This window comes from Corvus moneduloides, chromosome 2, assembly GCF_009650955.1.
Source record: "Corvus moneduloides isolate bCorMon1 chromosome 2, bCorMon1.pri, whole genome shotgun sequence".
Classification (NCBI taxonomy): domain Eukaryota; kingdom Metazoa; phylum Chordata; class Aves; order Passeriformes; family Corvidae; genus Corvus; species Corvus moneduloides.
Window position 1 is genome coordinate 103,604,072 of NC_045477.1, and position 15,753 is coordinate 103,619,824.

The window sequence follows — 15,753 nt, forward strand, 5'->3', positions numbered from 1 at the left end:
AGAATATTTTTTTTCTTTCCAATGCGTTCTATTCTACCAGTTTTTTACATCTCTCATAAGAACAGTTAAAAAAGAAGTTCAATTCTCTTGCTTGTTTTTTTCATATCAAGGTGACTTTTTTTGTGGGGGAATCTGTGTTGTCTTGGCAGGAATAGGAAGTTTGTAGGCAGTTCACCATTTTGTTGTTCTTGGAAAATTTACCCACATTTGGACACAATACAGGCTTCAAAAAATTAGGTTGGTACAAGCAAGTTAGGTAAACACAGCTAAATCTTCAGGATTTGTAACTTGAATGGAAGTCTGCATTGTACATACTGCGTGTAAATAGCAGTGACTATTACCTAATAAAGGTTAAATAATTGGGGAAAAAAGAACAGAACAAAAATGTGTCAGTGTCCTGTTTGCTCACAGGCTAACTTAGCACTTAATAGTCCAATGATAATTTAGTGATTTACAGTTGCTGAAAGAAGAATGATAGAATTTAGTTTTATACTGTTTAGTTTAACAGAGCCACTGATGCTGTGATAATTGTATTAAAATGGTTTCAGTTCAGCTTTCTGACATACCTTTCCTGTGTTTTTCAAAACAATTCTCTTCTTGTGTGTTTATTACAGGGAAAAGAGGGAGTAGTGTTTTTTTGGAGGGGTGAAGTGGTGTTGAGTTTTTATGGGTTAATTTTTTTTTAGTAGCAAAGCATTTCTCAGCTGGAAATGCCGAATATTTGTTTCTGCATGGAATGCAGTATTTTGAACATCAGGAGTGAGCTGGTGTTTGATCTTAATGAAGTGTAGAAAATCTGGGTAACTAACCTTCCAACTAGAGAATGGTAATTGCAGTAAGAGTAGTTTTGCTTTCCCAGGATAGCAGCTCTGACAATGGTCTGTTATTTAGCAAAAGCATGTTAGTTGCTTTAAAAGAGTAGCCTTATTCTGCCCAGTATGTTGTACGGAAGTAATCAGCTTTCGGCTTTTGAGTGGAACTGCACAAAGCTCATTGCCCCTACCAGTTATCTCTGTGGTTGCATTCTTCATTTATCATGCATTCCTTCCCCTTAGTTTGCTGGCATTTCTGTAGGGCTTTTGTCTCTGCTAAATATCTTTGTGTTCATTCTCCCTTGGCTGGTGAAATATCTACTGTTACTGCACAGTGTGGGTGACGGAATGTGCTGCGATGGATTAAATCTACAAAGTAGAAAATTAAAATGCTACAGTATGTCACAACTGTAAGGCAGTATATTGTGACTGCTTGCTTGTTAAGCGGGTGTGGAAACATACTGCAAATAAATACAACAGACAAACTTTTAGCAGGAGACTTTTAAAATGCACTCTAGGAGAAAAGTTTATTTTCTCCTAAGATATAAAAGTTATCTTTTAAACATAAGAAAAAGCTATCCTTTCCCTGAAAGGAAAGCAGGAAAAAAGCCCCACAAACTGGAGGACAGAGTGTTTTAGTTGCTCTTGTGAATCTAGCCAGATATAAGCAGAATATCTGATAGATGTAGTAAAAAGTCTTTAAAAATTAAAATATGTTCTCTGTATCTGGAATCTAAGCAAGGAAATGTGGTGCTGGGATTTTTGAATGAACTATCCTGAGGAATTCAGGAGATGAGACTCAGTGATTGCAGAAGAGTTGGCTTGCACTCCCAAAATATCTCTCCTCCCTCATAAAGGATAATTTAATTTTAATTCCTGCTTCAAAAATCTCTCTGACTGCTGAATGGTTTGGCCTTTGCATAAATTAAGACATTCACATAGCTTTCCCCCCCATCACTTTCCCACTGGAAGGAAGTTGGATGATTTGCAATTAATTTTTCCCATGGGTATTTCAGATGTTGTACACTGTGGGTTCTGACATTTCCAGCATGCTGGGGAAGAGATCCTCTCCCCTGTTTCTGATCCAGGCTCTTGGAGGAGTCTGGTAAATTCTACTTTTTAGCTCACCAAACATGCTGAAAGGAGGCTCAATCACTTTTCTTCCGCTCTGTACTCTTCCCCCTCCCCCATTATTTCTAAATAAACTGTACTTTATTTCCGTGAAATTTCTTCTCTCAGATCTGCCAGTGTGGCCCTCCAGAGATGCAGGAGGGGGAGGGAGGACGGTCTTTTTGAACAGACAGCCCCAAGCTGCCTGGGTAAATAGGGTTTTTAGTTTCAGTTGCTATTTCAGTGAGACCACCTCCCATGAAAGCATTTGCACACTGGAAAGTGTACCCCTCAAGCACTTTCCTGAATAGGCTGCTTCATAGCACGAGAAATCAAAAGCAAATTGTTTTTCTTTGATAACTCTTAAGTTGTGCCGTTCAGTATAATGACTACATGAAGTATATTAGCAAATGTTCATGAAATGTCATTGCTGCAGTGCCTCATATCCTGTGAAGTGTGTTAATCAGTAGACGAAAAATAATCCCTCCAATAAGGAACAAAAGTTTTAGCTGTGGGTTTTTGGTTTGTTTTTGTTTTTTTAATAGTTCAGTCTGATGGTAGCTAACTGTAATGAACTAATACATTCAAACATCTTCAACCAGTTTACCTAGTTTGGGTGCAAAAGCAGTAATTTATTTGCATCTTCCATAAATTTGAATTCAAAGATGTTATTTTTCCATTAATTTCTTAGAGGCATGCAATGGATGTCAAGAGATTTATTTTAGCCTTGAAAAAACTCTTCCGCAGATATTCTTAATATTTCCACATTTAAGTATGTTACTTCCTTCTGCTCATTATAGTTTGTTGCAAACTTGTCTCATTTCCAAAATTAAATTTCAGTTTAAAATCACTAGCAATACCAGAAGTGTGTCAGTGCAATTTGTACTTATAGTGACAAAATACATGTTGAATGGATATTGATAGCAACATTCCAGTACTAATACAGCAACAAAGTCAAGTGTTTTCCTTTTAAAGTTTATCTTGTATAGGCAGGTTTCAAGATTTAATTACCTAATCTCCAGTGAAATTCAGTGGATTTGTATGCTTTATTCTGCTGAACTAATCTGAAAATCTGATTTAAGGATGAAGTAATTTGTTTGATATCACATAAATTCCTGGCTCAGCCAAACCTAAATCTTCCAGTGTTGGTTTTTAAACATAAAACATTTTCTTTGGGTTATAAAGAGAGCTTAGATGTGCTTTTGAACTTCTTTAAAGTTTTATACTATTTCACCTGTGCATTTGGGAAAACTTGCTGTTAGCAGATTTTTGCAATTTTCCTAAAATCTGAAAAATGCCAGTGGACTCTAATGGTTTCATGAGTTTGCTAAGCCAATTTAAGACCTCGTTGTTATTGAACAAATTGGGTTGTCAGGAAGGCTGGGTATTCTACAGAGCATACTTGTGTTGTCTGCCAAAGCCACAGTGGCACATACTTGCAGGAACAGCCAAAATAGACACGGTGGAGAAATTTTGTGTGCATTTGGCCGAGTTCCCCAGCTTCTTGTTCTTTCCATTTCTTTCTTCATCTTTCTCTGGTGTTCCCTCTTTGAATATAAATCATAACCCACACTCAAGAGGGTCAGTAAATACCAGAAATTGCCAAGTTCTTACACCCTTCATTATGTCTTTAGTCCCACAGCCACCTCCTTTGGGTATTGCATGTGAGAGATATTCCCTGTTACCTGAAGTGTCAGAGAACTGGGTCCAATATAAGCCTGGGGAAGAGTTAAGCAGGGCTGATTTATGTGATCTTAGCCACTGTTCTCCTTCGAATAGGAAGTGGAATATTTTCTTTATTTTATCCCCATTGGTCTTCCCATACCACAGGTAACAAAGGCCCCAGTCCTAGAGTGATGTGGTATGTCAGCCAAAAGCCTAGGCATTTAAATGGAGAGGAGTATTGTTTGGTTTCCTTTTTTTCTCCTTGTAAAATTCAAACCATGTTAAATTTGAAGAGCAATTGCCAGCTCTGGGATACCCATAATTTGTCCATTTTATGCGCATGAGTTAATACCTGTGAACCTGGTTCAGAGCATTTCCCTCCCCAAGACACCTGTCTTGTTCATAGTCCAAGTAAGGATCTAACATGGGGTAAATTGTAATTGTAGATTACTCATCTCACAGAAAGTGATTTTTACTCACTTCTCATGCTGTATTTGATAAATACCCTCTTGAGTTCAGCAGTATAACTTCATTAGTGCTAGGTTCAGATATCACCCTTGAAAGTGATTTTCTATACATTGACAAAGTCTTCAAGGTTCCTCAGGTATTTTTCAGTGACGGAAGGGTTGCCCTGTTTTGTCAAGGGGAGAGAGAGCTGTGTAGAGCAATAATGATTCAGACATGCTACTAAATTTAATTAAATTGTGTCTAATTAAATTTTGGAAATACATGCTTTTTTCCCCCCTTATGATGTAGTTTGTGTAGTAAACTACTGACTCTGCTGATCTCCATCCTCATGCTGTGTCTGCATTATTATGAGTGAGACATCATACTAGATACATTGGTATGGCCATTTCAGAGCAAATGTGCCATTTCAAGTCAGTGGTTGCTTAAGATCATCATCAGGTTAAACCTTTGTCATCCCATCTGTGCTGCTCCCTTACCAGGAACTGTTATGTTCATCTCCATTCGAAATTTTTAAATACTGAATTAAGCAGCAAGTCGGCCTGCCTACCTAGGGAACCAGTCATTTGATACCACCTACTCCAGTGTGGAATGCAAGCTCCTCAGCACTTGTTATGCAAGGATGGGAATGGGCAAAATGCCTGGAATGTTGATAGCTCAAAATTAACTGTTTTTTCCATAGGAATATGTTAAATTGCTGGATCAGTAGGGACCTCAGTATCTGGCATTAGGCCAGATAAAAGCACTCCTTTGCAGTGACTACAGTTAAAAAAGTATCTTAAAAATACTCAGTAGGAAGGAAAAATGCATTTGAAAAGCAGAGGCTTCATAAAGGATCCTAAATATTTCTTTTTCCACTTTAGGTTGCAATCTATCTCAAGTCATTGATTTATTTAAGTGGATGTTTTAAGGCAGGTTAATATATGCACTGAGTTTGAAAACAGCCATTTTCTTCTAACAAATCAGCAGTGAGAGTGGCTAGTGTGGTACAGGCATAAAGTCTGGCATAGGCAAGCATAGTGAAATGGCTTATTTCTGTGTTTACTGTGATTGGAAGAAAAGTTCATGTTTGAGGAGACAGATTGCAATTATGGAACATAACTAAGAGGATTTTTTATTAAGTTCTGAGCATAACTAAACATGACTACTCAGATTTTTTTCTTAGTTTTGAGTGAATGAGACCCTAAAAGCCTTAAGGTTGTCTTCTAGCCCAGGAGATAAATATTAAAAAGTTTGTCACTGGTAGTTTTTTGGAACAACTTACCGTACAGAAGGATTCCTCAGTGGAAAGCAAGCAACAAAATTGCCCCAAAACTTCAGTTCATGTGCAGGAAATAGAGGTTGCAGAAAACTGGCTTATTGGTGCTTCAGCAGATACCTATATTATATAGTGTTTTGTGCCTGCTTTTTTTTGAGTAAAGGGAAAACTGTAGAAACAAGAAGAGCTAGCTGAAAGAGCTAGCTAAGAGTGTCAAGGGAATCAAAAGTAAATACCTAATCAGATTTTGGAACTCTTCAGTGATACAAACCTTGTCCACAGCAGTACTTTTCCCCCTTTAATAACAGCATAATTAAGTTATTGTATGAGAACTTCCTACTTTGAAAGCATCACCATAACAGAAATTAAAGGGAAAAGCAAACTTTAAGCTGGAATGTCATACACAAAGGAAGTTACATGCTCTCAGCAAGCTCAAGTGTCTAAATTAAAACCTCTTGTATTTAGTGGGGGTGGTGTTTTACTCCCCAGTCAAGTGGAATCATTGATTTGCTAGCACTGAAAGAGGGGGATCTCTCTTCCCTGATGATACTTCTCTCTTCCTTGTTGCCTTTATTAGTGTTCATTTGCACCTGTGATCTGCTTCTAAACAAGCTCACCCTGCAATGTAAAAATAACTAGCAAAACAATTGTGAGTGTTAAAATGAAGGAAAGGGTCAGTGCTTCAGCTGTCTTATGAAGAAACACAGAGACTTCAGATGAATCTCATCTTCTTTGGTCTGCAAGCTGTGTAAAAGCTTATGAACACAATCACTCAAATAGTCCAGGCTCATCTGATTCACACTCGCTTGCCAAGCTATGATAACTCAATTGTACTGGAATTCTGTGATTCTGTTGAAGGGATCTTGAGTCCTTATTTGTTTTATTTGGCACTGAACACCTGAAAATCAAGCTGTATGTGTTCAGGAGTGTTTACTGAATCTTTAACAGCAGAGCAGCCTGGATAGGGGAGAGAAGGGATCCTGACCCTCCTTGTGCTCTTCCTGGCCCTGACATTTGGTCAATGGTGCAAGGTGTTCTTCAGGAAGCTGCATCTGGAATTCATGCACAATGGCTGAAGTGTGAAATATGTAGGCTGTATGGATTGATTCACAATGGTGCTTTCAGTAGCTATTGGCAGGAAGTTGGTTATTAATGCAAGGAGGAGGAAATGGTATTGAAGGGCTTGATAAAGTATTCTGCTTTAGACAAAAATATGACATAATACCTAATTTCTTTACTTGCTGTAAATGAAATCGAAGGTGGGGGGGGGGAATGACAGTGAATTTCCTATTCATATATGAATGCAGTCTTTTGCAGCACTGCAAAATGACTTATATTGATAGCTTATTTCCCTTCCCCTGATAAGAAGATGGCCAAATACTTCTGAGATGTCAGTATGAGATAAACCTTATTGCATGGGGTTTTGTTTTCAGATGGGGGAAACCCTGCTCTTGTCATGTCTATGCCTTTTCTTTTACTCCTAATCACATGTTATCACACTGTGGATCTTCTTTTGTGTGTTATGTGCTTTTACCTTTCTTTGTTTGTTATTAATTTTCTTCCTTACCAGATATTTTTGAAAAAGATAATTTTAACCAAAACTAATGAACTATATATCCCACTTCTATGGCTGGCTTAAACACGCCTTTATTTATTTAGAGGGTAGTAATCTTTTAGAGGTACTGATCTTTGTTTGAATGCTACCATTTCAAAGTGAAGATGAAAGTGAGGTGTAAACTGCAGAAATGTTGTACAGTTCTTGAGTTTCAAATGTTCAAAAATCAGAAAGCTAGATTTTCTGTTATAATTTTGACTGTTACATTCTAAAGTGTCTAAATTGTCGCTGCAAGACAAACATAAATACCGATCAATAAGTGTTCTCCCTCTTATGCCAAAAGAAACATTTGTGAAATGTCTAGCTTTAGTGTTCTTGGTAATACTGATAAGAGTTCAAAATTCGTTTTTAAAAGAATATTTTGTTAAAATGTCAGCTGTGGAATTATTCTTAAAACTGTTGTTTCATGTAATGGTTCAGCATATTGAGATACAGGAAACTACTTTTAACTATAAAGCATGCTACAGAAAAAAGATCAAGTTAGCTTATTTAATTGCATATTTTTATGACAGATTCATCTAAAGCCACTTGTATTTTGTAACCAGTAAATCTTGTCTTTCTCTTCTGCATTTTTACATATATTTATCCTCTTTTAAAGAGTTTCGAATATACAACAGCAGCTGGCCTTGTTAGATAATGAATCCTGGCCAGGAATGGCTGAAGCGGACAGGGACCGTCTTCAGCTCATCAAAGAGAAGGAGGCTCTTCTTCAGGAGTTGCAGCTCATCAGTCAGCAGAGACGATCCCCAGAAGATGTTGCACGTTTGGAGGAAGAAAAAAGACGCTTGGAGGATGAAATTCAGCGAGCTCGAGCAACGTCTGCTCATGGGGCCACTGAAAGGTTTGGGAACTTGAACTGTTTTCTTCTCTATTGTGAGATCCATATAGGTAGCTTGAAAAGGAAGTGTAGGGAATTTCATTGTGTTTAAGGAAAAAGTAGGTTACTACAGAAATTTACTTTCAGAAAAAGAGGAGACCGCTCCTGACTGTCACTGTTCAATTCTGTTTGTCTTGAACTTTTCTGAAGCAGAGTTGAGGTGATGTTGACAAGTTAGTTTTCCTTTCATTCACCTAAAAAGTCTGAATAGGAAGAAGAAATCTGAATAGAATCCCAAAAGATGCTTGGAATAGGTCTGAGTGATACTGTCTGATAATAGAGACCTGAATAACATTACCTGGATATTGAAAGATTTTTCTGTTACTTGCAGTGGAGTAGTACTCATCTCCAAAAGCATCAAAACGAAGATTGTTTGCTATATTTAGTTTCTGCCTTTCAACAGGAAAGTTAAATGATTATGTTTTTGCTTTTATATACAATATTTCCTTTTCATTTGCAATCTCAGCAGTGGGAACACATCCCAATTCTGACATTCAAAGAACACAGTAAGCAGAGTCATTCTTGAAAACTTAAAAATCAAGTTATATGTAAAATAAACAACCCCAAAAACATATTAGTGGAAAGACTATGTTTATTTCAAAGTTGCCCAGCTTTTCCTGTAGCCAGAGAAAAGGACAATACCTCTTAATCTCTTTTTACCATAGACTGCTTCCAGTGAAAGCAAGAAACTACTTGTTCTTGCTTCTCTTAAATAGTGGTAAAACCTCAGCTTTGACACTTCAGCAAAAACCTACATGAACCAGCTTTGATGTGATCTGTGTAAAGGTTAATCTTTACACATTTAAGACACTTTAAAAATACTTGAAAGTGCTTTCCATATACAGATTTTGACAACTTCAGTTTCTTTGAAAGGGCTTACTTCAGACAGTAAATTCAGGCAATAAATAGAAAATTCACAGCCAACCTACAGGTCAGTGTAATGTATTTTGCAATTTTTGCAATATCGTTACATTGGCTTTCCAGCTTAAACTGACAGAAAAGGGAGTTCACTTTACACTGTGGTGTAGTAAGTTTTATTTGTTGTTTTTGGGCTCTCATGTTAGGTAGTGCATACTGTGTTGGTAAGAAGGCCAAGCTATTTTTCCATGGAGTTCATGCTGTGGAAACCAGCATTCCAGTGTGGTACTTGATACTTCAAATGCTAGCAGAAAGTTGAGCAGAAGTTAGAGTAATACTGATGGGCTCTCTATTTTTGTATAAAAAATTGGAGGAAAACTTAACTATTGGTAGCCCTAATTTTTTGTTTGTTTTAGACTCAGCAATAACCAAAAATATTCCTCATTCTGCTTTTGCACTTTGTTCTAGTTGTGAAATACAAAGGTGTTTCTTTCTTAAATAATTAGTACATCTGTTGCTGAGTTTTAAAGGCACTGAGTTATGTACAGATCAAATGAACTTAAAATCTCTATGACAGAGGTGGGTGTTTTATTGTTGAGGTTGTTTTGTTTTGTTTTTGTTATAGTGTTACTTTTAGTAAGATTGGCTGACAGCCTTAGTTGGAGGCACATCTTAGCCTTTAGAGCAGGTACCTACCCTGCAGCATCTATCACTGTGGAGTGTAGGTTCCTAAGTTTGTTTTTTACAGTAGATGGTGTGAATATCTCTGCTTTCCCTTGCAAGCTTTTGAATCAGTTAAGTTTCTTATGTCCATTTGTCCTTTTCTTTTGGCTCCTGTGTGCAGTGCCTATATGGTGCAAGTTTGCATAGCTGAGCTGCAGCTTTCCTCCTGCTAGTTGGTTAACCTGGCCTGGGGAGCACTGAGGCATGAGAAAAGCCTGAGAGCTGCTGTTTTATCCAGGAGAACTCCCTTTCTGATGATTTTCAAACCCTTTTCATTAACATGTTGAATTCTAACATCTGTCTTCACAGCTGAGGAAGATCTGAGGCACTCTAATACGTTTGATCTGCTTTCTCCAAACTGTCTGTCAGAATCCCCATTTCCAGCCACCTTATGATGTAGGACTGGAGCTGTAACTTTCCTGGACATACAAAATATACAACTCAAACCAGAATACGACCCTGATACTATCTTGAAGTTCAGTGGTTGGGCTTGGAAAAACAAAACATCAGGAATATAATTCTGGATCCAGAAAAAGAATCCAGTAGATATAATCTATTATTTGAAATTCTAATGATGTCAGAATACAGAATTTAAGATATCTTATAGGTGTATGAGATTGACAGCATTAAAGTTATATTCCATTTGTGTTGTGGCAGTGGTACTGAGTAATTCAGCTGCTTGTTACTAGAATGGGCAAAAAATAAGTTTCAGCATGAGATTTTTCTTACAATGTAGTAGTGAAAATGCCTGCTTAAATATAATGACAAATATATGCACCTAAAACACATAGACTAAGAGCTTAAATTTGACATTGGTGGTTATGCTTAACAGAAGTCCTTCAAAAATTGTCTTTTTATCTTTGAAACTTTGCACTAATTATCTTGGATAATAAGGCTATTTGGAATTTTTTTTTGTGACAAGGTAGAAGGTCATTGTATTTTAATGGTAGAATCAGATTGATGCAAGGGAAAAAAAGAATCTTGTAGAGTCTGATATTTTTACCTAGGGCTTTTTGACTTTGCTAATTGCTGTAATATATTTTCAGCATCATGGCTCTTACACTGTGCTTCAATTACTTTTCTTGTCTGGGAATTCTCCTGGAGTCTTGGTTCTTGTGTTCTTGCTGAAATTGCCATTGCTGCATATGAGCAGCATAAATTAAAACTTTTCATTAAACAGTGCAACTTTTTTTTAACATTCAAAAAACTTCAATGCATTGATGTTTTTATGCGCTTGGGAAGCTCCTAGCGCATTTTGAACACTACTGTGATGAAGAAAATAGTAATATGTATCTGTTTAATTATAGGATACTGTTACAGGAGAAGAGAAATTGTTTGCTTATGCAACTAGAAGAAGCTACGCGTTTAACCTCATATTTACACTCCCAGTTAAAAAGGTAAGTTATGTAAAACCAGCAGGTTTTGAAGTAACTACAGCAGAGAACAATAATAATAATGTATGAAGTTTACCTTTTTATACTTTTATGTATGTGTGCCAAGTAAATGAATTTTTTACTACATTTATACAATTTGCTCTGTGGAATGTGATGATTTGGATGGAGTTTTATAAATAGTATTAGTGACAACTATTTGGGCTACATTATTAAGTGTATTTGGGAATTTTATATGTTCACGTACTTTCTGAAAAGGAGATAAGTTCTTAAAATCTGTTGTAATGTTGTTACAGTTTTACTAATGGGAAGATAGCATTCTTTTAAGTTCTGTGAATTGTTAATATTCTGATACCTTCAAAGGTAGGAGGTTTTGGTGAGATGACAAAATTTTGCTATTTAAATACAAGAATGTGTTAAGACCCACACAGAAGTCCAGAATGCTTTGCATATTCACACTCACAGCTGCCTTTTGAGATGCAGCTCTTGGGAATTCCTCAGTTTAACACCGCACCAGCATCAAAAGCTCAGTTCCTGCTGAGTTCCTGTCTCACTTCATCTCTCTCTGGCACTAATATTCTTCTCCCCCTTAACTGAGAATGGTAAGAGGAGCTGGAATAGGATTCATCCTAGAGTCTTTTTATTTTGCATTGAAAAAACCTGTGAGAGTGACGCTTACACAGCAGTTTGTTAGAACTTTGCAAATCCCTTTGCACTTCTTCTCCCTGGATTGTTTATGACCAATCATTTATGTAAATTTGAACTGGATCATGGTAATCTGTCATTCCTGGCTTTACATTGAGTCTGCTGATCCAGAGCCTGCTCTGGCCTCTCTTCTGCCAAATCACAGCTGCTTACATGTTGGAGGAAAGAGCAGGCTCATCCTGTTAGACTGTTGTCTTCAGGCACCGAAGCACTTAGCCCTGATTTGGTTGTCACATGTGCTGCTCCGGTCATGGTTGTGCCTGAGACCAAGGCAAGAGACATGAGCTAGACTTTAAAATGCCAAATCATCTTTCCATGTCACCATACTGAATACATGTGAAATTGCTTTTGTAATCTGGATTAGTGTTTTAATGTCTGCATTGGTGGTTCTGATTATATTTGAAAAGGCATTTTTGTGTTTTCTCTGTCTTTGCATGTCATAGTCTGTCAGCTAGCACCCTCACCATGTCCTCTGGCAGCAGCAGGGGATCCCTGGCCTCCAGTCGAGGATCCTTGGCCTCCAGCAGAGGCTCCCTCAGCTCAGTCAGCTTTACGGACATCTATGGCCTTCCCCAGTACGACAAATCCGACAGCGTTACAGACTACGGGCAGCACTTGCGCTTTGACATCATTCCCTTCGAGTCTCTCACAAAGGATGTGCCGTACGCTGATCCCATCGGACACTCGAATTTCAATAAGCAGCGGAGGTCTCTGGATACCCCGCAGTCCCTGGCATCCCTCTCATCGCGGTCCTCCTTGTCATCGTTGTCCCCTCCAAGCTCGCCTCTGGACACCCCATTTCTCTCTGCGTCACGAGATTCTCCGTTGGCTCAGATGTCAGAAGGTTTTGAGGAGATGGCAGGCATAGGAGCCCTGGAAATGCTCAGGGCTCCGACCACAGCCTTGGGTGACGATGATGCACAAGGCACGAGTTCATCTCAGACGTCCGCTTACCCTCTCGACAGTGAAGGGCTGAGAGAAATGGGACCACACCTGACTGCTCTCCAGACTGGTGGAGGTGAGTTTATGGATATTACTATTTTGTCACATTGTCTTAGAAAATGTCACACAGACCTAAGCATGCCAGCACAGTAGAGATTGTTCCTCAGTTAGGCTTATTTACTTCCATCAGTTAAAAACTGCATGGTAGATGTTATCTGTTAAAAGCCTGACCAAAACACAGGAAAATCCCCCAAGCCCAAACTCTAATTTTAGGGCAAAGAGGTGAAATAATAGAGAAATCCTTGTCAGTAGATCTTAAAACAGTGGTGAATTGACTGGAAGAAAGGGAATAGAATATAGACTTACATTGGAGTGTAGCCTATCAAGGACCTAGCAAGAATGAGTAAGGTGTTAGAAAAAGTATGGGTTAATTGCTTCTGAGGGCCCCAGTTGTGCTGATGTTGCCTTTATTCTGATAATGTAAAGCAACACAAACCCAGGAGAGATAGGAAACAACCAATAACCACCCCCTACAAAAAACCCAAACACAAAATATGAGGTGATGCTGCTGACAGTGCTTGAAGGCTGGCTGACTCCATGCTGAATTTGTACATATTCCAGACCAGATTTCCTTGTCCAAGTTCTGTGATGGAGCAGAAGCCACAGTGGCATGGCTGTCAGGAGTGCGTGGTACAATCATGAGTAGGTGCTTCGTCAGCAAAGGAGCATCTTTTGTAGGGAATGTGCGAGACATTGAGTATCTGTTTGGCTGGTTGTGTCTGAGCAGCTGTGTGTGCTGTGATCTCAGAGGAGGGATGGGTGCAGTTAGCACAGCACACACACTATTGAGTTTTCCTTTCCTGCTGGACTGTCAGATTGATGGACTTACTTTAGCTTGCATTGGCAGAAGCTTCTGAAGCACTGCAGTTGAGAAACATAAATTAGAGAAATCAAAAGAGGAAACAGAAAACCTGAAAAAATGAAACAAAATTAAAAGCCTGAGCATACAGGAACGCGACAGATGTATTTTCCTGTTTTGATCAACCAAATGGAGAACTGCTCTTAGTATGAAAAAGAAAATCATGATAACATTTTTGTGTGTTGACTTGCTCTTTTTTTTAATAAAACCATACTAGTAAAGAAAGATATTTAGAGTTTATCTTACTGTTAAATTTTGTGATTCCCATCCAATTTCTATATCCAGAATTGTGTGTTAGCAGTTGTGTAGAATGTTGCATTCGGGACTCATGCCATCAGGAGTAATACAAACTATAGCCAGAGATTGGATCATATTATCATACCAGAATCTTATTTGTCAAGTGATAATACAAATGAACATGGACAGTATTTACGGAAAACCTTTCAGGTTTTCATATCAAAAAAGAAAACATTGCCACAGTGCTAAAAAGCCTGTATTGTTCAAAAGCATTTAAGTCTAGACTCACCTACTTTTCTTAATACAGCTAGCACTGCCAGAAGATACTGCAGCAGAATTTACTTTTACTAGCTGTAAACATTTCTAGTGCCCTTATTGTAGCTTTCAGACCAAAATAAACAGAATTCCAGAGACCAGTGTGAAAACTTGTGCTTAAATTAGTGCTGTGAAGAGGCTTCCTGAGGTTTTCTTTAAACCTCAAATCAGACCACAGCATGTCTTCACCCATTGTGGTAAGTGAAAAAATCTAAGTAGTTCATTTATAGCTTGTATGTGTTTCCTAGAAGTGAAAGCCTGGTGTGAGGGCCTAGGCAGCAATACAGGATGAAGGGCAACTTCCTGCTTTGATTTTCCTTTTCTCTGTTCTCTGCTGTGTTTCTACACATTTCACATTTCTCTGAAAACCTCTGTGCTTAACTTGCTGTCAGTGCTGCGGTGTCCAGCTCCTAGTCCAGAGGTTACAACTTTTCTCTGTGTACAACAGAGTATATTGTGTTGCTTTTTGAGGAAGAATATATGATTAAAAGGTGGCCACGCTGCCTTCTTTTGAGACTTTTTTATTTTTAATATTTGCATTTGGAAACAATTACTTAAAATTAACCTTTCTGATTTTTGACTACTTTGAGTTCCACACTCACTAGCCGGTGGTTTGGAATTGTAATGCAGTTGTTTGCAAGTAGCAGTTGGAAGTTTTGAAAGTATGTTGGTTTTGTACTCTTTTCCTGGAAGAATTGAATGGAGCATCCAGCTTGTATGCCGGAGTTGGGACCTTGCAGATACCAGGGGTTTTGGATTTCTCTGAGGTAGCATGCAGTGTGCCCTGCTGCTGCCACCCGATGGCCTGGCAGCAGAGTGCCATGCTGCAAAAACAGGAGGCCTTGGTTCTGGCAAACCTTGGCCTGTTCCTTCACTAGACAAAGCAAGAGGTCATTTTGGTAATTTGCAAATAATGGGGGCTTGGAGGATTAACACTGAATAAACTGCATGAACTTTGCACTGATGCAGCACTTGAGCAAGTTCAAGGGGTTCTTCAGGGACTGCAGTTTTGATGTCCAGTTGCTGATCTGCTGTTTTATTGTTCTGCATGTCACACGGTCATGTTGTGAAATAAATTTGCCTCTGTCAATGGAGGGAATATGCTTGAAAAGTTAAATCCATCATATTTATAAAGATGGGAGTGGGAGGAAACATGTAAATAAAATATTGGACTTTAATAGCTCGACTATCCCTTCTCTATGCTAAATCTTTCAAATGCTAAATTTCTTTTAATGCCTAAATAATCTCTTGTTTATAAAATATTGTCAGACATCTAAAGGGTGATTTATCACTGTATGCTTTTTGTCTTGTTTCTCATGCGGCACAACAGAAAAATTCACTGTAAGTGAACTGAAATTTCTTATTGTGTGTTTTTCTGTGTGATGTGTTGGTTGTTTTGTTTTGGGGTGGGTTGTTTTGGTTTTTTTTTTTTTTTTGGAGTTGCATGAGAAGAAACAGATTTTGCTACATTTGGTTTTGTTTGGTATTTTGCTGTATCTGTTTAATCATTATGGCATACTTAATTTTTTTGCTATGTCAACTAAACACACATTTACAGCTGTAGTTAAATTCCTGGGGAAAGTATTCTTTGACCTTCAGCTTTACTGTATAATAGTAATGCCTGACTGTGTTATGGTAGGTAAGGTCTGTTTGTGTCTCTGAGCAGTTTTTATGGAGTGTTCTCCTCTTTTATTAGTGTATTTTGAGCTGACATGCAGTATTTGTAGTCACCCAAGCCTGTGAAACATGCTTTAGATTTATGTGTTTTTGTAGTGAATGAAAGTTTGGGCAGCAAAATTTCCTTTGAAGTTCACTTTTTCAACTAATGACAATGAGAATATTCTTTCATTCAGGGCTGTCT

General features: G+C 38.1%; 1 protein-coding gene across 3 annotated transcripts in view; it reads left to right on the plus strand.

The window, feature by feature from the left end:
* Positions 1-15,753, plus strand: part of WWC3 (WWC family member 3) — a 100,498-nt gene that overhangs the window by 63,812 nt on the left and 20,933 nt on the right. For all 3 annotated transcript variants that reach the window (XM_032100619.1, XM_032100620.1, XM_032100621.1), the window contains exons 9-11: positions 7,524-7,766; positions 10,691-10,780; positions 11,923-12,497. In XM_032100619.1, the coding sequence (XP_031956510.1) occupies positions 7,524-7,766; positions 10,691-10,780; positions 11,923-12,497 (908 nt within the window). The remainder of the gene's footprint in view (positions 1-7,523; positions 7,767-10,690; positions 10,781-11,922; positions 12,498-15,753) is intronic.